The sequence below is a fragment of the Teleopsis dalmanni genome, chromosome 1 (assembly GCF_002237135.1).
Source record: "Teleopsis dalmanni isolate 2A chromosome 1, ASM223713v2, whole genome shotgun sequence".
NCBI classification, from domain to species: Eukaryota; Metazoa; Arthropoda; class Insecta; order Diptera; family Diopsidae; genus Teleopsis; species Teleopsis dalmanni.
In genome coordinates, this window is record NC_051846.1 from 3,511,747 (window position 1) to 3,535,501 (window position 23,755).

At 25.0% G+C, this 23,755-nt stretch overlaps 1 protein-coding gene across 1 annotated transcript; it reads left to right on the forward strand.

Annotated features, from left to right (window-relative positions):
* The first annotated feature begins 488 nt into the window (after nucleotides 1–488).
* On the forward strand, nucleotides 489–20,652 carry LOC119673002. Its single transcript, XM_038084231.1, has 4 exons — nucleotides 489–1,014; nucleotides 8,722–8,748; nucleotides 13,815–14,016; nucleotides 20,480–20,652. The coding sequence occupies exons 1-4, from the start codon at nucleotides 919–921 to the stop codon at nucleotides 20,650–20,652; spliced, it is 498 nt and encodes a 165-aa protein (XP_037940159.1). The 5' UTR covers nucleotides 489–918.
* The last annotated feature ends 3,103 nt before the right edge of the window (nucleotides 20,653–23,755 follow it).

Genomic DNA, 23,755 nt, shown 5'->3' on the forward strand with positions numbered 1-23,755 from the left:
GAAGACCGAAGTGAACACAACTCAAAAAAGCGGGTTTAATATTTATGTTTTTTAAGTCAAAAAAAATTTTTTTCGTTTTTTGTTTTTGTATTGTATATAATATGTTTATTAATTTATTTCTTTTATTTTTATATTTTCTTTCGTAGGTTTTTGTGTGCGCTTGTTTTTGGACTTTGCTTTTATATTTGCATGTGTATTTGTGTATGTGTAGTTGATATGTAGTCGCTAATACTTTGTGTTATTGTAGCGAGCTGTTTAGTTTTAAAATTAAGCTTTTGCTGCTGCCGTTTTTTTCATTTTTTTTTTTTAACCACAAACATAAACACGAAGTACAAAATTATTAACAAATACACACATTGATACACACATTCAGATACATAACACCTCAGTGAGTTTGTATGTGTGTCGGTTTGTATGCGAACATGCAAACAAAACAAAAACGACAACAAAATGATTTTGAAATCTGGTAGAAAAATCTCATACCGAGCCAGCTTACACCTTCAGACGTCGAGTGGCAGTCGAACTATTAAGACGTGCATTACGGACTCTGCAAGCTTTGAAACCCAACAAGCAGCAGCAACAACAACAACTACTAATACCAACAACAATTCAGTTTAAAATCAACTTCAATCTCCTTTTACTTTTCGCGTTACCATATCCGCAAACGTACATGTATCTTTAAGGTACAACAACGTTAAAACTTTCCTTAAGCGCACAATCAAATTAAACTGTGATAAATATTTTCCGAAAATTGTGAAACAATTCGAAATAAAAATATTTAAAAAATTTTTATTGAAACAGAACTGTGACAAATTAAATTGTGATAATAAATTTTATGAGAACCAAGTGAACGTTTGTTTTCACTATAAAGGAGTTTTTTTATTGAAATATTTTCATTAATTTGTGGATTAATAGCTCATGACCGAGAAGGATAACGTCTCAATGGCAACCGTGCAAATGAAACCAGACTATGCTGCTAGCGAAGTCTACAGCACCGCGAGCGAGGCTCCACCGGTAAGAAAAACTTACAATTAGTGCAAAAAATAATACTTTTTTTTTTTCAAATTAAAAAAATTAAGTGGAACACTTTTAATTTTAAGTCAATTAAACTGGTTAATTTTACTAAAATTTTTCATAGCAAATGAAAATTTTTTTCTTAATATTTAACACATAACATTTGTCGCTGTACTAAAAAAAAATCTGTGAGTTTCGTACTTTTAATTACATTTGAGTTAACTTTCAGCGTCATTAAATATAAACCAAAATGTATATATATTCTTTGCTCGAGCGCCCGTAGAAGCCACTATGTCTTAGAAACTCGTTAGTTTGGTAAGCGCGTCTTGGCTGCGGCCTCAATGCATTTCGCTTCATCGTATCTGTCATTTCGGTTTTGCCTTCACTTTTGCTGTAATTATCATAGCCAGCCGCAAGCTGCAAATCTGGGTTACTGTGTTGCCTCTTCTGGGCTGTGCTACGGAGGCGAGGTCTTACGCCTAAAGCCTTAAGCAACTTTTGTGTTTTAAAATCTTGAGATTTTTTCTCCTCTGCATTGGCTGCATGCGGTATTTAGTAAGATTTCGACAGTATCTGATGCGAGTATCTGGTTGTGTTAGTCATAATTGCAACGTTTTGTGCTTATTGTAGCGTAAAACACTAATTGCCATTGTAAAATCCACACCGTTTTGACTAAATACTCTCAATTATTAAAATTGTTAAACTCTAATAATTTGTTGTTGATGTGCTTGAAATTATTTTAAATATTTACTGCGGTCTTAAATTTCAATAATTTCATTTATTCAAAATATTTACAAAAAACTAAAAGCACTAAAATGCTTTTCTAGTAGATATTATAAGAAAATATTAAATTTTATTTAGTTTTAAACTTCAACACTTTAATTTATTTAAAATATTTAAAAATCAAAATTAAATATTTATATTTTTATATAATACATATTAAATGAAAATATTAAAAATATTAAAAATTAAAAGAAAATAAATTTATTTTAACCCAAGTTGTATCTATTTATAATAATTTACTTGAGTTGAGATAAGTTTTAAGAAAAATTTAAACATTGAATACAAAATCAAAGTATTAAAAGACTTTTACATATTATTAGGAAATATTAAAAATATTATAATAATAATGAATTTTAAAAATTAAAAGAAAAAATTTTAAATTGTGAATTTTGAGTTTGTTTCTCGACCTGGTTTTTAATATTTTTTTTTATATATTTCAATTTTAATTTTTAAGTATAATTTAAATTTTAACAAGAAATTGAATTCATTTTTATATTTTTTAAAACGACATAAAATTTAAAAAAATTTAAAAATAAAATAAAAAGAAATTAGAATGATTAAACCAGCACTATAGTTAACTATAGTTAAAATTAATTTAATTCCATTTACTCAATCATTAACCGTATTATGTAAATGCAACATCCTTTATAATATGTTATAAATAAATTAGATGTATTAAAAACTTAAATAATAAAATAAGAAACGGATCTAAAGGAATAAATTCAAAACCAATGAAGATCAACATATTTTTTTCCACATCATATTTTTTATAGTTTATATAAATCACTGTGCAATAATGCTAGTACTATATATAAACTATATATAAAAAGCATATCTACAGAAAAGTGTGGTTACAAACTATTTCATTAAATCTTATATACTCTTTTGGTTCAGCTTACATGGAGCTTACAGGGACTATAAAAATTAATTTTAATATAATAGTGAAGTTTTTCAGATAACTCAGCTTAAACCCATTCAATCGCAATAACTTTGTATTTCCTTATTATTAAATTAATTCAAATTATCTTTAGCAACTATAAATAGTATATAAAATTACAAAATAAAAATATATATATACCATATATATAATTAAAATATTATCTGTCTTAAAAGATTCATATATTGTATACTATAATTGAGTATATATTACATATATAAGGCATTTTTGATTACCTATAATTTAGTTACATTGACCATTCTATACATCATCCACATAAAATTATCTTAGTGGAATATTTAGTCCTTTTTAGTTATAGTTTGGCTTTATTTTGATTAGTATTTTCTTTTAGCTAGTATTATTTCGATCTTGGTATAGCAATTTTTTTTACTATATCAGAACTGAGAACTTACTACTTAAGTAAGTAAACTTACTTACTTAAACTTTTGCAATCCATATATCTCTTGTATCTCTTATATAAAACAATTGAGCCGAATTTTCAATCAGTAATTTATCTTAATTAAGAAAAAAGTCTATAGAACAGCCCATTTCCTTTAAAAAGTTCTTGCTAAATATCCTTTATTGAGTATATTTTTAGAATTCGACACTTTTGTACTTCTTATAAAAAATAGCCTTATTCAAATGTTCAATTTGAGTTCATGCAATAAAATTTTTCGATTATAATATCAGTATCATCAGTATCTATAGAACAGTGTACGCATTATATAACCATTTGTATCATTATCCATTTGTACGTATTCATAAACTGGTGTAAGTCAAATTATAGTTTTCAATTTCGGTTTATTAGAAGCAACCTCTATACAACTACCCTGACTTATTGCTATCTATTCTTAAGCATTTCTTGTACCTTCTTATAAAATAGTTTACGTCAAATTATTAGGTTTCAATTTAGGTTTATTTAATACCAACCTTTGTAGAATAATCCACTCCCTATCTAAAATTCTTGCTATCTATTTATTGATACTTCATTATCTTTAGGGAGATCAACATTTATTTTTGAGATTTTATAGAATGTATAGAATGCTATAGAATATAAAATTGTAATAATTAACTATTATGCTATTTCATAATATAGTTCGATATATATACATGTGTATATATATCTCAATAAACAAATATCAAAAGAATTCAATCTATATTACAGACTAGCAATTTATTCTAAGAAAAGTATGACTCCAAAAATATTTTATTTTCATAACTATTGTGGAACTTTTAAAACAGATGTAATAAACAATAATTTTAGTTAAAAAAAAAGTAATAAGACTCCAGTGAATAATTCATATTTATTTAATTTATTTTTGCGGAATTTGATATCATACACTCAACAGCTGTTCTGCAAATTCAAATTAATTTTTTCTAAATCACGTGTACTCATATCTATAAATTAAAGATAATTTTAAGTTAAAATTTTTTATTTATATATAACTAATAATACTTGCTAAACATTAACAAATCCTCAACTTTGGACTTATTTACTTGTTATTAATCCCTATGCAATCATATTTCACAACAACATACAGACCCACTTTCAACTGAAAAAAAAAAAAAAAAAAGATTTAATACTCAGAGATTTTTTTTCTTAAAAGTTGAAATCCATTAAGCTTTGAACCATAATTCAAAAATGTTAAACCCCATAAAAACTAAAATATAAAATATCAAACAGTTTCTACTGAGTCACTTTCAAAACGATAAAAGAAAGATTTATTAGACAGGCATTTTTTAGCTGGAAATTCGAAACCACATCAGCAAATCGAAAGGAAATGGCACTGTTTGAGTATTCATTACGATTTGAATGATAAATAAACCACTTTCAGTTTTCTTCCCAACCATACTCCATGACTCAGTACATTTGTCAACTGAAACTACGTCTTGTTTTGGCTTCAAAATAAAATCATTAACATATTTTTGTTGACATTAAAGATACGTTTTCGCATTACGCATGCCTTTTGAGGTTTAAAAGTCACCTAAGGTGTCCAGAAAGTAATAAGCGAATAATATTATTTAATTTATTTTCTGAATTCCTCAAATATTTTAATTTTTTGCGCTATTAAAGAATATATTTTTGTTTGGTGTTCACTTTATATGTGAATACTATTAAATGTTTTATATGAATTCCAAATTCTGTATCTTAAAGATGACTGAGTACAGAAAACGTGATTATTTTTGCTGCCGGTAGCGGCATGCACAGTAGCAACTGCAATATTCATAAATTGCATCAATGCAGTTCTGTTCTGATTGCAGTACATGACTAGTATTTTAATTAGAATTTTGATAAGTTTAGGCAAGCGTGTGGTGGGTGCATTTGATGGCAGTTAAACGTATTGCAATGAACTATCTTACAGAGTCGGATTTTACTTGATTGAAGCTGAACGTCAGCAACATATGAGACCCAAAAACGTGATTGCAACATTATTTATTGTTGCTTCTGCTACTGTGCAGCTACTAAAAAGCGTGTTTAGCCTAAAAACAATTTAACTGAAAGGTCTTTAACAATGCACATAATTTTAAAAATTGCAAAATAATTGTCATTCAGTTCGCGAGTTCATTTGTGTGAGTCTTTATGCTTTGCTTTTTCAGCAGATTTCATATTGTATGCAATGAGATTTCATACAAAACCTCACCTTCAGTTAGGTTTGTGGCACCAGGGCAGCAAATATTGTACATCTTCACATATTTATGCCATTTATTATTTACATAAACAGAAGTAGTTTTTTATTTAACTAAGAAAACAACGTTTTTATCGACAACATATTCACTTTATATGTTTTGGTAACTTAATTTACAATTCAAGTAGCGCTCAGATAAGACAGCAACTGTTGCTGGCGTCTGTCTAAATTTGCATGGAAATCATTGTATCGTATTCCGTATAGAGAATATTTTGGGAAATTCCATTATTCTAGAAAAATTTCATTATATTCCGGTAATATTTTCGCATTTATTGCGCATATTAATATATTTTATACATAAAATAAAAGCTTAGCAATTAAAATAAAGATTTTCTCTGCCGATAATTTTTAATTACTGCAATTTGATATGCTAATAAAAATTACAATAAAAACCATTTCATAAATAATGATTACCCTTTGCGTTTCTCTATATAGAGTCTTCAATCACTCAGTTATCATCTGCTATTAAAATAAATTATAAATGTTTATATAAGAACTGTAGTTTAGAAAACTATAATTACAGAAGAAATTGTTCTAGATATTGGAATAGTGACGACACCCTCTTACAATTTCTCATCTTTATATTCTAGCTTTGCTAACATTCAATTTGCATTTATAAACTTGTATCTAGAAGTTTATGCTGGAAACGAGCTGAACTAATTCTCAACGAAGTGCAAATAGATTTGTACTAATTTGAGATTCAAGCCGTATTTAAATTTTTAATATTTTTTAGTACTGTATTATTTGCATAGTAAAACAAAAAAAAAAAAACTTGAATTCATTGCTAATTTCGTAGTCACGTTTGATATTTACTTTACACCACATTTCAATTTTCTTATAAATTAGAAAAAAACTTATAAAAATAATTGAAAAAATATTTCCACATTTATAGATACTTCACAGTGTATGCATATATTTGTGAAAAATACACAGAGCTGGAAAAAAATCACTCAGCTAATATAGAAGTGATTTACAAAGTAGATTTTTTCATCATGATAACTCGAAACCGAAACTTACGACATTGGTGCCATGTACCCACAAACTGGTTACTCTGTGCAGTAAAGCAGAAAATTTTACACTTCACAGTATTGCCACACAATCACAATTCATTGTTGTAGTTAAAACTGAAATTTATTTGTTTATGAATTTTTCAAATTGGAATTTTACTGTGGGTAGGAAAAATTATTTATAATTTTTTAATATCTCATTAAAGATATTTGAAAGCTTATTAATTGTGTAGGAAGTAAATATAATATTAATTTGTTCAATTTTTCTATGCACTCTTGTATATTCCTCACTATCTCAAAACGTTGAGCACCTAGAACAACAGATACCCTTTTTTAAAATTAATTTATATTATATTTTAATATATTTAATTAAATTGTATAATTACAATACTTTAGTTATACACAAACCATGGAGTCTTTAATGATATCATTTCAAGATGTAGCTAAGGAAGCTAAATTTCAGTAGTTAGGAGTATTATATTATTTTTTAGTATCAATTATAATAGTTAAATAATTGGATCAATAAATATTTAGGGAATATTTACAAACTACAATTTTCAAATCGCAAAATTTCTGTAATTACAACTATTTAATTATAGAAGTCTTTTTTAGAATAGCTAAATAATTAGAATAATAAATATATATTGAAATGGGTGACCCTAAGTACCACACATAAGCCTTTAAATATATTAGTTGAATAAATAACTAAAAAAGATACAGCAGCTAAATATCAGTAGTTATAAGCATTAAATTGTTTTGGTATTTATTAGAATAGCTAAATAATTAGATTAATAAATATTTGGAGTATAATGAATTGGGTTGTACTAAGTACCACATAAAAACCTCAGCTAAAGAAGATAACTAATAAAGCTCCAGGGCTAAATTAAACGAGATTTTTTTTTAATTATTATACATTATATATATATATATATATATATATACGTATACATAATTACATATATATGATGTAATTTCAAAGCTTTATTTATTTCGGCTATGCTGTTGTTATATTAGATAATACTCTGCAAAATAGACTTACCATTAGTAAGTATCATTAGAATACAATGTCCATAATCACTAAAGGTATCAGAATATTCACATGATTCTCCTTAATTCTCTTCTCAAGTTTACCGACAACTAAGCTGCAGTACACCAAAAAGAACTTATAAAATGTTTAAATACAATACAATGTTTAAATAATATATAATTTATAATTTATAATAATTTATAATTTTTTCAGCACTTTTGGAAATATTTTAATGATTATAACTTAATTAATAAGGTTAAGTAGATATAGGGTTTAACCCTTTTATGGTTACAAAAGTAAACATAAATTAAACGAAATTCTGATTAAGATTTTTTTCTTATACTCTTTGGGATTCCAAATATGATAAGATATGGAATATATACAAATATCATTTAAATGTCTTTCATATAGCTTCTTATAGTGAAATTGGGACCTTATAATATACAATAAAAGAAAGTATTATACTGGATCCTTTTAAGACAGTTTTCGATGACTTACCGACAAATATTTGGTCAAAGTTTAGCTATAACTTGATGGAAATTCATTTATAAAGCGGTTAAAATTTGTCTACCTAAACCCAATCCTTTCCATAATCTCACAAAGAAAAGTATAGTGATGACAAGTGTAGTGATGAACAACACACATCACCAAAACGTAAAGTTACAATACCAGACTACCATATTTGAGCTTTTCTGCAGTTATTGAATTATAGATTATTTTATTAGTTTTACTCACTTTAAAGAACCAATTTATGTTTAGAACACAAAATTTTTAGAACATCATAATAACATTTCGTAATTTTTAATTTAAATATTTTTATACTTAAGATTTTTATTTATTTGTTTAAAAAAATAAAGTAAAACAATTTAAGCAGCTTAACTAAATTAACTCATTAATCATAACAGCTATTAATTTCTGAAAAACAAAAAAAATCCATTATCTTAAGCTCGTCTTATATTTATTATTAGTTTTGAATATCTTATTAACACTTTTTATATAATTTTAAACAAAAGTCAATATAAATTAAATGATGTTATGTGTTATTTTTCCATTGTGTTTTTCTGTTTTTTTTTTTTTTTGGTTTTATTTATATCGACAACCAAAATCAACACCATTACAAAAATCCAAAAAACAAAATGAATGTATCGTATTTACTGCATCCATACAACATCAAAACCATTTTGAAATCCAACCCAACCCAATCCAAACAACAACGGTGAAAAATTAAATGAATTGGAATGAATTATTTGTTTAAAATATTTGCAGCTGGGATTTTTTAACTTTAATCATCAGGTTTGTCACTTAAGTCTTTTGTTTGTAACACATTTGAAATGCACTGTAGTCAACATAGTCACTGTAATCACTGTAGTCACTGTACTCACTAAAACTGTTGCACCGCTATTGTCACATGAGTTGTGTGCTACTTTCTACAAAATTTTTGTATTATTTTCGAATTTACGAAGATTTCAACACTTTGCACCTTTTCACCATCACAGATTACCAACCAACATCTACACCAGCACAAAATTGCATATAACACGTCTGCATAAATTTCGCAAAGCCTTCACTTATTTTGCGCTTATAGCTTATAGCTTTTAAACAAGTCACATTTTATTGCATACACATCTGAGTATCTTTTATTATCTCTCGTTTATTTATTTTATATTTTATTTATTATTTTACGATGACAATTGTATGTTAAATAAAGTTGAGGGCATATTCATCGCATGAGCTCAACAAACAAACCAAACACGCACCTTCGTCGTTGCATCTTCAAAACAATTCCGTGTAGTTTTCACACATCTCCAAAGACTGCGAATTTCAAAGGAGTGTCAAGTCGCGCCGCCGCAAACTCAGTGCCAATTGTGTTAAATTTCGCATTTGCGAGTAAATGAAGTTTGTTTGCTTTCATAATAACATTCTAAACATTTGGCAAATAAATATACAATTTCGTACGGATTTTGGATTTTTCAATAATTTGTCAGTTACTTTTTGGATTGCATAACAAACGCGCTATTATGCTTTATGGAACCCAAGATTTGACGTGGTTTTTGCAAGTGCCTTTGCCTTTCTTGAAGTGTTGACTTTAAATTCCGCACTGCTGCCAAAAAAGCTTACGAAATTTGCAATATTACGTTTGTTAATTGAAAAATAGCTTTGTTGATATTATATTATTTTTTTTCCATAATAATTTTCAATATGAAATTGATTTGACGAAATTACACAACACAACACAACACAAATTCAAATTCAAATTCTACAATCGAACAACAATAAAAGAATACGTTGAGGTAATCGCCAATTTATACTGCCACCAATAAAATTAACAGCATTTCAACAATTAACAATTAAATTTTTTGTATGCTTTCAATAAATTCCTTAGATAACATGAATAAATGTGCATATAATATATTTATGACTTTTATATATATAACTTATCTGAACTACCGTTGAATTGAACAATTGAATTTAGCATCTCAGTATTTATTTTGTGCAAATATGCATGTGATTAAATCGCTTCCTGGCTAACACATCTTTCAATAAATCATTAAACTAAAATTTTATTTACATATACACTTTTCATTTACAAAATTTTTATAAAAATAAACAATCTAACAATCTAAAGATTATTAAAGATATATCAAATAAAATATATCACTATTGATATATGTAACACTATACAAAGCAATTAAAATATTGGCAAAAAAATATTTAATTCAAATATAATAAATAATTAAATCTAAAATAAATGAAAAAAAAAAAATTTTTAATACAAAGACTTTTTACGTCAAGGGTAGTATTGAATTAATTTCGCGCGAAAAATTGGCATTAAACTTTATAATTTTTTCTTTCAAAGTTGTAAACAAACAGCATTAAGTCTGGTTGAAATAAATTGGCATCACTTTTAAAACAAATAAATAAAAAAAAATTCTGAAATACAACGACTTTTCACGTAAAGTCTAGTGTTAACATCAATTTCGCGCGAAAAATTAACCAAAAAATCGTAATTGACCATTAGCCGTAATTTATTCTTTCAGAGTTGTAAAAAAACAGCATTAAGTCTGGTTGAAACAAAATTTCATCACTTTTAAAACAAATGAATAAATAAAAATTCTTAAATACAAAGACTATTAAGTATTAACATCAATTTTGCTCGAAAAATTGACATAAAATTCCATATAAAACAGTACTACAAAAATTGTGTCATTAGTCGTTATCTTTACTTTCAGAGTTATAAAAAAACAGCATAAGTCTGGTTGAGACAAATTGGCATCACTTTTAAAATATATTAAATGCTTATTTTTGACATATTGATTTTGTTGATTACAATATCAAATATAAAATTTGTAAAGACTAAAAATTAATTAATTTAAATAAAAGAAAGCAAAATGAATATTAGGAGGGCAATGGTTAGCATATTTATTTTATATATATAAATTAATTTATTTATTAATGTATTTGTATTTATTAGTAATAATTTTATCATTTATATGATAAACGTTTTCGCTGGCGCACCAGGTCTTCTGCTATTTTGTGTATTCCATGCCAACCCATATATTAGATACTAGAAGTTCTCTCACTCAATATCTTTCTACTAACCAGAAAAGTCAAAAAAATATAAATGACAATTTAATACCTTTCAAGACGACAACTTACAATATAAGACAGACCCTTCCTAATATTCTTCATTGAAGAGTTCTTAAAATCTGATAAGAGTATAAGCTACTATCTCAGTATTGTTCTCATGGCCAAGATAACACCGGACAGTCACCAAAAATATGACTAGAAAACTTATTCCCTTCGAGGCAGAGATGACATACTGTCATATGCAATAAACAGATCCTGTCGAGATGGTAATTTAGGCCAAAATTTCTCCTTTTCTAAATTATTAAGAAGAGTCATACTTATAATGAAGACCAGTTCCTTAAACTGACAGTTTTACTCATTTACTTGAAGTAGTCTATTAACAACGGAATTTAGTTTTCTTCTAAATTTCAATTTGATTCTTAGTTTTTGAACGATTAATTTTAAAATAAAGCTTAAAATAAAGTTTTTCATAAAGGATGGAAAAAGAAAGAAACTATTAGTAGAAGTTACCATATATATATATATGTATTTACTTTATTAACTCTTCATATTTAAATTTAAAAAAAATAACCTTTATAATATTGATTATAAAAGTTTTCTCTTTATGCACATACATACTTTATTAAATATTCAGATAGGAGTCATCAATCTTAAAATGTACATTTCGTTTCGAATACTAAAATTTTAACCTAAATTTTAAAGAAATTAAAGGAAAGTCTTTACCAAACGGAAGTCATAAGTCTGTAGCATTTAAGTTTATATATTTTCAATCCATCATTACTACTACCATAAACTCAATTAACAGTATCTATGAGAATTTTGTGTAAGAACAAAATTGATTAATGCACATCCGCATTTGATGTGGTATTGGTATAGAAGCACACATGACGTACATTGTGCTAACAACCACAACAAGTTAGCCAACTTCTTTAGAATGCCAAGCGTCACTAATCAGCGAAACCAACCTGTCACTGGAAACACTATAGTTTTTTATATGCATTTCGTTGCATTTTTATTTAATGCAAATTAGTTGAGAGCTTGAGCTACCTGAAGCATTACAAGCTGAAGCAGGAAATCACTTGTTGGCATTTACCAATCAATGTTGTGGTCACCGTGACAGCAACCATAAATCCTAAAGCAATTATTATCTTAACAGCAAAATACTTAAAGAATTTTAAATTAACTGCAATTAGTAAAGCACATCAGTTCTCTAAAAATATAAAATCTCTTTTTTTTTTCAAAACAAATTTTACAGAACTTAACTTTAGGAATGTTAAAATGGTAGTAAATATTTTCTTTAAATAAATATATAAAAATATATATATGTAAAAAAATAAGTCAGTAAACCTTAAACATATATAATGAAATAAGATAAATAATAAAAATCTATATATCAAAAAATATATGCAACATTATTTGCCTCTACAAATAGAATAGTATTGAAATTTAACAATTAAATATAAAAATATAATTAATTAATTCAATTATTCTACAGCTAGTTTATGATTTCGTTCTAATATAAATACAGCAAGTGAATTTTTTAATAAAACTTTCAAGTACGGCTTTGGGTCAGTTGGCAGGACACGAGTTCGATTCCTGGTACTTGCAGTCTCAAAAAATTATTTACGAATTATAATTATTGACAAATAATTAAATACAAGAACTATTTCCTAGACCATTGATGATGGGTATTTGGCAATATTCTAAACAGCTGTATGATCAGGCAAAAATTCAATTAATTAAAATAATATAAAATAAAATTTTGTTGTTGTAGTTTCACTATTGTTCGAAAAATCCTCATTATAAAAAAATAAAATACAAAATAAAAATAAAAATACAAGTAAAAATAAATAATAATAAAATATATGCAAATCACAACCAAAAACAAAAATATTTTGAAAAACAAAAATATTTGTTGCTTTCTAAAATTTCACCTTAAACTTAACTTGAACTTGAGATACGAACGGCGAATTTCTTTTGATAACGTTTTCGAAATTTTAAAACAATTTCGTTGTCTCAGCATTAAGTAACAAAAAAAAATATAATATATAAACTTAAGCTGGCAAGTAGAAACTATCCACAAAATTGATGAGTTCAAAATAAAAATAATTATTAAATACGAAATTGTCTCACTGCACTTCGTTGCTTGTAGAGTGCACTTTGCTGCTTTGTTGCTTTGTTGCAACAATTAATGTGGCGGACAGACACTCTGCCATGGTGACACCATTTCAGTTAGCATTATTAGTTTTTTTTATTATTGCACATAAATTAACATTAACAATTTGCATTAACGATTCGCCAGTTTTTTATTGCATCTTTGAAATCATTTTTCGCAGTCATGATCTTGTCATTTTTACGGCAGCGCATTGACTTCACTCGAGCGTTAAGGTTGATTAGTTTATGAGTCTCAGTTTACATTATTTGTACTGCTTCTCTCGCTATTGCTTTTTAGTGACTTTGAATTTCAATCTTTACATTAAAATACGAAATCTTAATTTTTATTTAACTACAAAATATTAACAAAAACCTAACACATTTTGTAGCTGCATTATGACTTTTCTCGGCTTTAATTTCTATTGTCATGTTTTGCAAGGTTAAAACGTGGTATTCGATTGCTTTTTAAAGGTTACACTTAAATTACACTTCAAGTAAAATTTGTGTAGTTACATCTTTTTAGTTATTGCATATGCTTGTAGTTTAAAAAAAAATTAACTTTTTTCTATATGTGAATAAATTTTTATCTAAATTTTTTTTATATATAATTTTTACAGGCCTACAAGCGTCAATCGAATTCAGTGAAAATCGCCAAAATCACTGCTTTTACGATTATTGTATCGTCCTTTGTATTGGGCTTCTTCATTTTGGCTTCCTCGTATCTGCAAGCCAAAGCATCATGCGATCAAGTACAGGCATTAGATTCTGTATTGGAAAAGGAGCTCATGTTAGAAACTTTGCAGCAAGTCAATAAGGTAAGTTTTTATTTAACTGTTATTTCTAGTTAATAATTAATAATTATTTCTTTATTGTTATTATTATTTATTTAATAATTTTTTATTGAAACTAATAAATTAGGCATCAAAAATTATATAGAATAATGTCGACTTATATAAGAAGGATATTAAAATGGATATGAAGGATATTGAAGGATATTTTTTAAATTTATTTTTTTAGTTCCTATATTAAATAATATTAAAAAAACATTGAACAATCTTATTGAGCTGCTCCGTAAGAATATCAGTGTTGTGGTAGCTTTATTGCCAAGTCATAGCGTTTTAGGAGCTAAATAGATTATTGAGTGAACTATTAATTAATAATACATAATTATAAAATATTTAATTAAATTATAATTTAGTTCCTATATTAAATAATATTAAAAAAAATCGAACAATTTCTTTGAGCTGCTCCGTAAGAATATCAGTGTTAGGGTATACGTTTATTGCCGGGTCATAGCGTTTTGGGTACTTAGATAGAATATTGAATGAATTAATAATTCCTGTCACAATTGTATAAAATACAAAAAGGTGTCGTATATCTGTGCAATGGCGATTAATCATGCAATCAAATTACTATTTACAATGAAAACCTCCCTTTAAATCGCCTTTTAACCTTTGCTGGGAGCTCAACGTGATTTTGGATCTCCTGAGTTTTATTCGGTAACATAATGGATCTAAGTGGATTCTTAAAATCGCTGGTATAATCTAATTTATGATATAAAAATAAGAATTTAGGAATTACTGTCTATTTAATATGATAGAATTAAATTGTATCAGTTAAAACATTCATAGGCCTATTATTCAGGGATAATGTAATTTATAATTAAATTATTATAAAATTTTTAAATATTTTTAAATATTTGTAATATTTTTTAAATGATATTATAGCAAGAGTTGCGTCTTTAACATGGTAGAACTATTTGGTTTCTAATATATTTAATTATATGATAGATGCAATTGAAAATATCTAGCAGAAATCAATTAATAAGTTAGAAATATAATAATATAGTTTATAAAATTGTTATTGAATTATTATGATATGATAATATCGATTTTGTATACATACTGTATTATGATCCAATTACTGGGTGTTCTACAAACACATTTACTTTGACATTAGTATTTGAAAAGATCTTATATGAACTAATATGCATTCAAATCAGATTAGTAGACTATATTATCTTTATTATTAAAAATATAATAGATAATAGTAAATGTTTTATTATTTTTAATTTAATCCAATCCTTAAAATTATGTTCTAGTACTGTGCTATGAGGTACAAATTTCGATGATATATTAGTTATAATTTTTATAGTAAATTTTTTTTAAAAATATGGAGCTAATTTCGATTAAATATCAGGAATAATTTTTATATTGAATATTTATAAAAATATACAGTTAAAATATTTAAAGAGAGATGTAAAAAAAATTTGAATATTTATATCTTATTAATTATTAGTACTATTTATTTATATGCCTGTAATTTTATTTAAATATTAATATCTGTTATAGAAACTATACAAATAAATAATGTAAAATTTTAAAATTTCATAATGATAAAAAATCAATATTTATTCAACCATATAATTATGTTTTGCTATTTTTCAAAATTTGAAACTAAAAAAAATATTTTTTGTGATTTTAGACTAACAACTTGAAATAAATTCTAAAAAAAAAAAAGCATTCATAAGTCCATACTATAATTAGTACGTGTATAATAGCAAATGGCCCAGAAAGAATTTTCATATTATACATGCTATGTATATAATAAGTACCTGCAATAACAAAATTTATTTTGAAATAATAGCTCAGAAACTAAAATTTTCATTTACAAAAAAAATTACTGAAAATTAAAAATAATTACAGGAAATTGTCCACATGTGCGTTGAACATGAAATATAATTTTAAAAAAAAATTATTAAAAAATCTGTAATAGTTACGTTAAAATATCAAAGTTCAAAAAGTATTATTTTTTGATGGAATTTTTTTAGTGCATGTGTGTCTGATACTTGTAATTAATTGACATTAACAATTATATAAAAATGTGTGTTAATCTTTTATATTAATCTTTTATATGTATTAACATTTTTGCTTAATTAAAGTTCAACATTAAATTAGAACAAAAAGTTCTAGATAAAGACTATTTGACTAAAAACTTAAATAACGTTTTCTACTAAATTCATTTTTAAACAAAAATGAATATAAATTTAATATATATAAAAAAAAATTAAATTATTATAAAAATCTTTTATGAATTTTTGAATTATTACTAATCAGAAATATTATTTAAAATAACATAATGAAAAACTTTTACTGCTGACAATTTTTACAACTATATGGCATTTTTGCATTAGTGCTATTGTATAAAAATATATAAATAATTAGTTACAAATGTTTTAATTCTTTTCCATTTAAATTTTAAATATTAATAAATAATTTTTTCTATAATATTATTTTAAAAACTATTAAGCTTTTGCATTAACTTTTAAGTCAATTAACTTTACTTTTGTTTTTATTATTGAGTATTTATAAATGTTTATACATATCATGTATTCGTTATTTAAATGCATTAGCTTTCATAAAAATTGTGTTTTTCTTTGTATATATGCATATACATATATTTTTTTATTTCTAAAACCTTTAAATAACAAACAAATTATTAACAGCTACTTAACTTAAAACAATCAAATAATCTCTATATATAATGTATTTCATTATATATAGAGATAATGAAATCAATAAAACAATTGTTTTTATGTCATTTTTCCTAAAAGGTATGGGAGTCATCACTAAGGGGGTTATTTAAACCAATTTAAATATGTTATATCTCTTCAGTTCAAAGAAAAAAATTTTTCTCGTCTTCTTTAAATTAGCGTTTTAACACATCGCTTTATAAGGGATTTGACAATACTTACAATAAACTACTACTATTATTATTATTATTAATGAAGTGGGGAGTACAATACACCTCGACTCAGATTGTCAATTGTACTAACCCTTGCTATTTCAATTGTTCATCAGGTTGTTAATGAACTTTATAGTACGTTTCCACTGGCTTCGTTAGACCAGTTAACGTACTTGAGATTCAAGTAATTCAAGCAATCTAAGCTAAGTTAAATGGTCTAACGAAGCCAGTGGAAACATACTATTAGCACCTTTCACAGCTTTAAATTGTTCCATATGTTATGAAGCCCAATAAGTATGTGTCCCGGATGAAAAAATCTGCTAAATTTAGAGTGTTCACAGATAATGTATTTAAAAATTTCAACATTCATTTCACAAAATAAACACTACAAAATAACTAAAATTGTACTAATACAATGTAAATTTTTAAATAAAAGTTTTGTACATAATTTCTCGTATTTTTTTTTAAAAAAACTTCTTTATGTTTCTAAAAACGAAAAAAAAAAATTGAAAAATATAATCTTCAATCTAATCTATGATTTATTTATAAAACTACAGGTCATTGTATGTATTGCAGTAAGCTTAACCTTAAGGTGCCGCTTGCAGCTGCTTAAGTAATTGAATTAATAATTAATTATAGTCATATATACTAATTATTAACGAAAATTAAAACATTTTTATTAACATATAACTATATAATTTAGTTTATAATCGTTTTATATTTTAAGCTCAAGTATTTCAAATACAAGGCGTGTTCCCAAGCCGGTTAAAAAACCAAAATTCAAATAAAATGGCAAATTAATTTAGTACCAACTTAAAATTTTATTAAATCAATAATGAATATATCTAATTGATTTAATCTTCAATATAGTTATGAGTAATGTAATTAATACTCGTATTTTAAAATTTTAATGCATTTTTATATGCAAGTGTTACATACTTTTACAATTGTAGAAAATTGTAAGTATACCTGGTTACACGGTGCATTGCATGCATAATAATTAAATTTTTTGAAATACCATACTAAATATAATAGCAATAATTGTTTATTATTTCGTTATTTTTATTACTTCGTTAATAAAAAAAAATTGATTTGCATATGCTTTCAAAAACTATTTGTTATTTATTTTAATTTCCACTTTGCAAATCACATTAGGTGTTCCCAAACCTTATCTTACCATTTCATGTGAATTTCCTAGCTTACCTATAATTTATGAATTTTATTATATTTATTAATAATTTTTTATATGGATCGTTCAATATTTTTAATAACTATTAATAAAACTGACTCATAGAGTCATATGAATACTTAAAAATTAAATATTCTTAATAATTAAGACGCAAAAACGAACCATGGTATTGGATATATATATATATATATATGTCTTGCATACATTATAATTAATTAGCTAAATCTAAGGTAACAGGAAACTCAGAAAAAGTCTTTTGAATAATTAATTGATTTGGATTAAATTTGTAAGTAGTGTATGTAATATATATATATGTTTAAATGTATATGTAATGAAATGCTATTTAATTTATAGTTGATAGGATTATTGAATTCATTTGATCATTGAATGAATAAGTTCGAATATATTCAATTATAAGAAAATAATTAATTCTAAAGCAATTGGATGTAAATACTTATAAGTAAATTGCTGCTCTATATCGATAGCAGATGTAAGGTGTCAGCACTTTTATGGCTGAACGATTGCATCATTACAAAATATATTATTTATTTGATTTATGATATAGATTTTTAGATCGCAATAGCTTTTTGATGTACTTCTTTGTATGATTTTTGAATATTGGAATGAAATAAAATTATTTTGTATAATATATAAATAAAATATATATTGTATTATTTAAAAATTAATTTTTATTGTATACATTATTTTAATTATAACATGAAGCATAACATGATCTTCGTACATGAGTAGCGCCGGGATATTAACTGGTCGCTCCTCTTAAGTTACGTACAGAATTTTAGTTAATAAATGTGTAACAATTAAGATAATTACTGAAAATGATAACTTATAAGTAAAAAAATATTAAGTTTATAGTTAAATGAGTAATTATAGTAATTAGAAGCAATTTTCTATACTAAAATTTTAATGAGTTTTCTTTAAATAGTAAATGTAAGAAGCTGAGATGCATTTGTGTTATTCTTTTTAATTAAACATTCTGTATTTTATTTCGAACATACTATAAATAATAAAATATAATGCATATAATACAGTTTAATAGAAAATGTTTATAGAAAATGTTTTTATGAAATGTTTCTAGAAAGTGTTTATAGAAAATTTTCATAGAAAATGTTTAGCTAGTCCAACTGCAATTGCTTGCCTTAAACGGGGCGTCAATTTGACAGAAAGCACTTAAAATATATCAGACTTTTATTGTTAGCAAGTAATTTCAAATTTTGCGACAGTTGGTATTACTATTGTGCACATTATAGAAAATAAAAATCAATAAAATAATATATTATAAGAAAATAAAAACTTAAAATATTGTTTTATAGCTTATTCAATTGCTATTAATCATAAACTATTAAAATGCACTAACCATAAATGCCTCAAAGCAGTTTTAAATGAAAGTGAACTTGAAATAAGCAAGAAAGTTAGTATACAAAAAAATATAATATATTATGACTATAAAATTAAATAATATTTTATTATTTTGTAAAGTTTCTCATATTAGAAAAAGTCCAAAATTTCATTGTATAAAACCAAATGCAATCAAGGGAAATTCCGCTCATTAAAGTCCAAATGTCAGACTATAAAATGCATAAGCAACATGCAACATGCAATCTAAACTGATGCGGTGCATTAACATCTTTGCTACAGTTGCTCTACTGTCACTTCAGCAGCAACAACTATCAACGTTTTTCATAAAAAATGGTTGGTTTTGTATTGCAGTAACTAAAGTGAAAGCATTGCAACTTTGCAATGCTTCATTAGATGCAACGCAATCTACAGAAATCCAAAAAAAAATAACAAAATAAAATTTTGCAATATTAACAAAGGCTATGCAACACTATTTTAAAATAGCAAAAAAAAAAATTATATCCAAAAAAAAAATATTAAAATGTATAAACAACAAATTGCAAACATAACAGATATTCATTTAGTGTTGTTGTTGGTGATGTTGTTGCTGATATTGTGCTTATTAAAACAACAATAAAAATTTTTATATAGAAATGCCAAAGAGCAGTGCCTTCAACGAACCGCAACGCACTGAACTGAACTGTAAAGAAATAAAAATAAAAAATGAAATGTAAGATATAAAATATAAAATGTGAAACGTAAAACGTATAAATGTACAAATGTATGTAAAAATTGCAATTTGTGCTTTTGACATGTTATTGTTATTGTTGTTGTTGTTGCTGCTGCTGCTGTGCACACCGGTGCATGGTACCGCTTTTGTGAAAAAAATACATAAATCTATATAAAACGTACACTGTGATACTAAAAGTAAATAAAAAAAATTTTATGAACAATTTTTAACAAATAGCAACAAATAAATAAATGAACATAAAGCCAAAGTTGCTTTAGCAGCAAATACAACAACAGCGCTAACTACACTAGGCATTGGCAACATAGCTACTACGCTGGCTGGTGGCGGCATAGCTCATGTGTATTGCAGTCGTAAATTTCTCATGCATAGTCAATTGTTGCAAAGGCAAGTTGCTTGTTTAAGTCTTTCGATTTGAAATTATTCGATGGAAAATCTTTAATACATTTTTATAATGTTTAACATAAAACATTAAATATAGAGGAAGCTATATAATTAAAAATAATAAAAATAATTTTAATTACAACTATTAGACTTTAATGGTATAAAATAAAAAGAAATAAATTTGTATTGATATGTATTGTAAATGTTTATAAATAATAAGAAAATCTGTAATACTGGTATTTGAAATTTACTAAAATTTCTTTAATTAAATTATATATCTTTCAAAATAAATTTAATTTTAAAATGTAAAAATATCAACAAGAAGAGTTTAGCCTAAGAAACAGAACTGCCTGACCTACAATATATCATTGGTAATAAAAATTTTAATATAAAAATAATAAATATAACAAAGTAATCAAATATTGTTTTAAGTTATTAGAAGTAAACAATATATATTATGTTATAGCTAATTGATCAATGTTAAACAATAATTTACTTTTTAAATTTTTTTAAAAATTTTTTGTTATTACCAATATTTTGACTATAGTCTTTAGACATCTTATACATAAATAATACATAAATAATTGTATATATAATAATATTACAAACATTTGGTAATCAGATTACGGTAGTTCGGTACTTTAACTTTGTGTTTAAAGATGGCATCAAAAATTATGCCATAAAGTATAGTTTTCCGTCGCATCATTATAGTCTGACATCAGAAATTATCCCATAAAGTGCACTCTTCCCCCGCAGGTTATTACAGTTCTCAGTGTAGAAGAATAATAACTAGGCTATCAAAATTTGATTTTTGACTTTGTGCAGAACAAGAGCATGATCTTTATTAGTTTGTAGTATAATTGTAATTTAATCTCGAATTTCATTATTATATATAATAGATAGAATATTTATAGTTTATATACAAACTATATAATAGTTTTTATACCTATATATTAAGAATAACAGAAAAACTAACAATATTTGAAGTAAAATTTGCTGAAATTCTAAATAGTCAAGGTACATGCAAAGCAAAATTTAACTTAAATACTATATTTCAAGAATTATTCTATATTATTCTGTTAATTCAGAAAAAGTCAAACTTAATAGTCTTAGAAGTCAGTAAGTTTAGCTACACTGTGTGCCGATTTGTAGAGAATTAAAATTTCTGTTCCATTTTTTTTTCGTAATTAAATAGTCCACTAATTAAAATAACTAGAAAGTTCTTATTATCATTATCCATATCTGATTCAGTGTCTAATGACAGGGAGGAGACCTCTTTCATTTATGGGTCTAATTTATATTCACCACATGTTATTGGGTAAAAGATACAAGATAAAAATTAATAATAATAATTGCAAGACAATAATATAATGAAACTCTATAATGAAAATTTTTATATACTATTTTTCAAAAATGACTACTTAATATAACTTATTATAAAAGGAATCATCTACCCTTAATAAGTTATTATAAATATCAAAAATCAAAAGATATCAATATAATGATTTTTTAATATTTTTTGTATATCATTTATCAATAGTTTATAAAATGAGACATATCTTCACATAATATCTACAAATAATTTTTTTTTATTTAATTTATATTATCAAAGATATATGAACTTTATATACATTTATAGCACACATCTACTTGCCTCCATTGCCGCTCTAAATTTAAAGTTTAAGCTTTTAAAAAAATTAGTTTTCTTTACATAATTTTTAAGCCAATTTTGTAGCAATTGAGTTTATGGATTGTACCCGGTTTATACGTAAGACAGTAGTTGAATTTCGATATACATATAAGTATAAATGAGTACATTCATAAATACATAAAAACTATTAGAATTATGTAATTTTTAAAAATATTTATGTGCTAACGAAATTGTCTATAATTATGAAAGAATATATTTCTTGAAATATCCATAAATATATTTATAAATATGTATTAGCATTTATAATATATACAATGTGTATATATAAAAATAAAAACAATAATTAAAACTTTGTGTAGAAATCAAAAGAATAGCAATATTTATAAATGTATTTTGAATAACTTAAAAACCTAAACTTTTTATTTTTATTTTAATTAATTTTTTAACTAAATATTTTTGCAAACTTTGTACGCTTTTTGCATTTTAAAATATTTTGTAATTATTTCGCTCTTTCGTGTGCTTAAAATTTATTGTTAGTTTCGAAGGAATTGATTGTGTCAGCGACAAAAAAGCGGCAACGTCTACTGATGCTATAAAGATAGCTTCAGTATATCCACAAAAACTGTTTTTATTTACAAACAATTATAATATGAATGAAAAATTATTCTAAATGCGATTTTTATTTTGCAACTAAAAAACAAAAACTTTACTGTTGACGTCAATTCGAACTCTAATGGAAGTTTTTGAGTATCTTTTACGCATTTTAATTTTAAATGATTTGACATGTGATTGTTAAGATATTATAGAATTAAATATACTTGTTGACTTTAAAGTAGTTACTTAAGAAACACTATATAAACAGTTTACTGATAATATATTAATGTAATTATTTTTAAAGTATGTCTTTGTGGCAATATATTTTAAGTACCAGGACTCGGAGGTGTATACGTGTACAATGGGTGTCAACCAATTCAACCCAACTAATACTAAATGAATTTTTTGATAAACTTATTAGGTATTTATTAGGTATATGATTCACACATTAAATATTTTTATTTTATATAACTATACAATTTAACAGAACTCTATTTACATATATATTACGGATTCTTAGTGATATCAGATATTAGCTGATAGAGTAGTTGCATTGTGTATCTAGTATATGTGATATTTTTTTAGTAATCAGTAGACTGTTCTAAGATTTTAACATTCCAGACATCTCCCGCATTTATCGTCGTTAGCCCAGTTTATTTTTTAAGCATATGTTTTAATGGAACAGTATCCCATCTTTTATTTTAATTTAAAGCAATGGAAAAGAAATTTTCACGTTTCACAAAAGACTAAATAATATTAAAATTAATGTATTTTTGTTAATGTCAGATTTTTCAATATTGTATAATTTTTTTATATACATAAGAAATAACATATTGCTTACATTCTGTGAGATTGTAAATATAGTCGATTCCAGATAGAACGGATTATGTAT

Coding starts and splice junctions, on each gene's coding strand:
- LOC119673002 (XM_038084231.1), top strand. CDS start 919: ATGACCGAGAAGGATAACGTCTCAATGGCAACCGTGCAAATGAAACCA. Junction 8,749..13,814: donor TTTTTAACTTTAATCATCAG/GTTTGTCACTTA, acceptor TAATTTTTACAG/GCCTACAAGCGTCAATCGAA. Junction 14,017..20,479: donor GCAGCAAGTCAATAAGGTAA/GTTTTTATTTAA, acceptor ATGAACATAAAG/CCAAAGTTGCTTTAGCAGCA.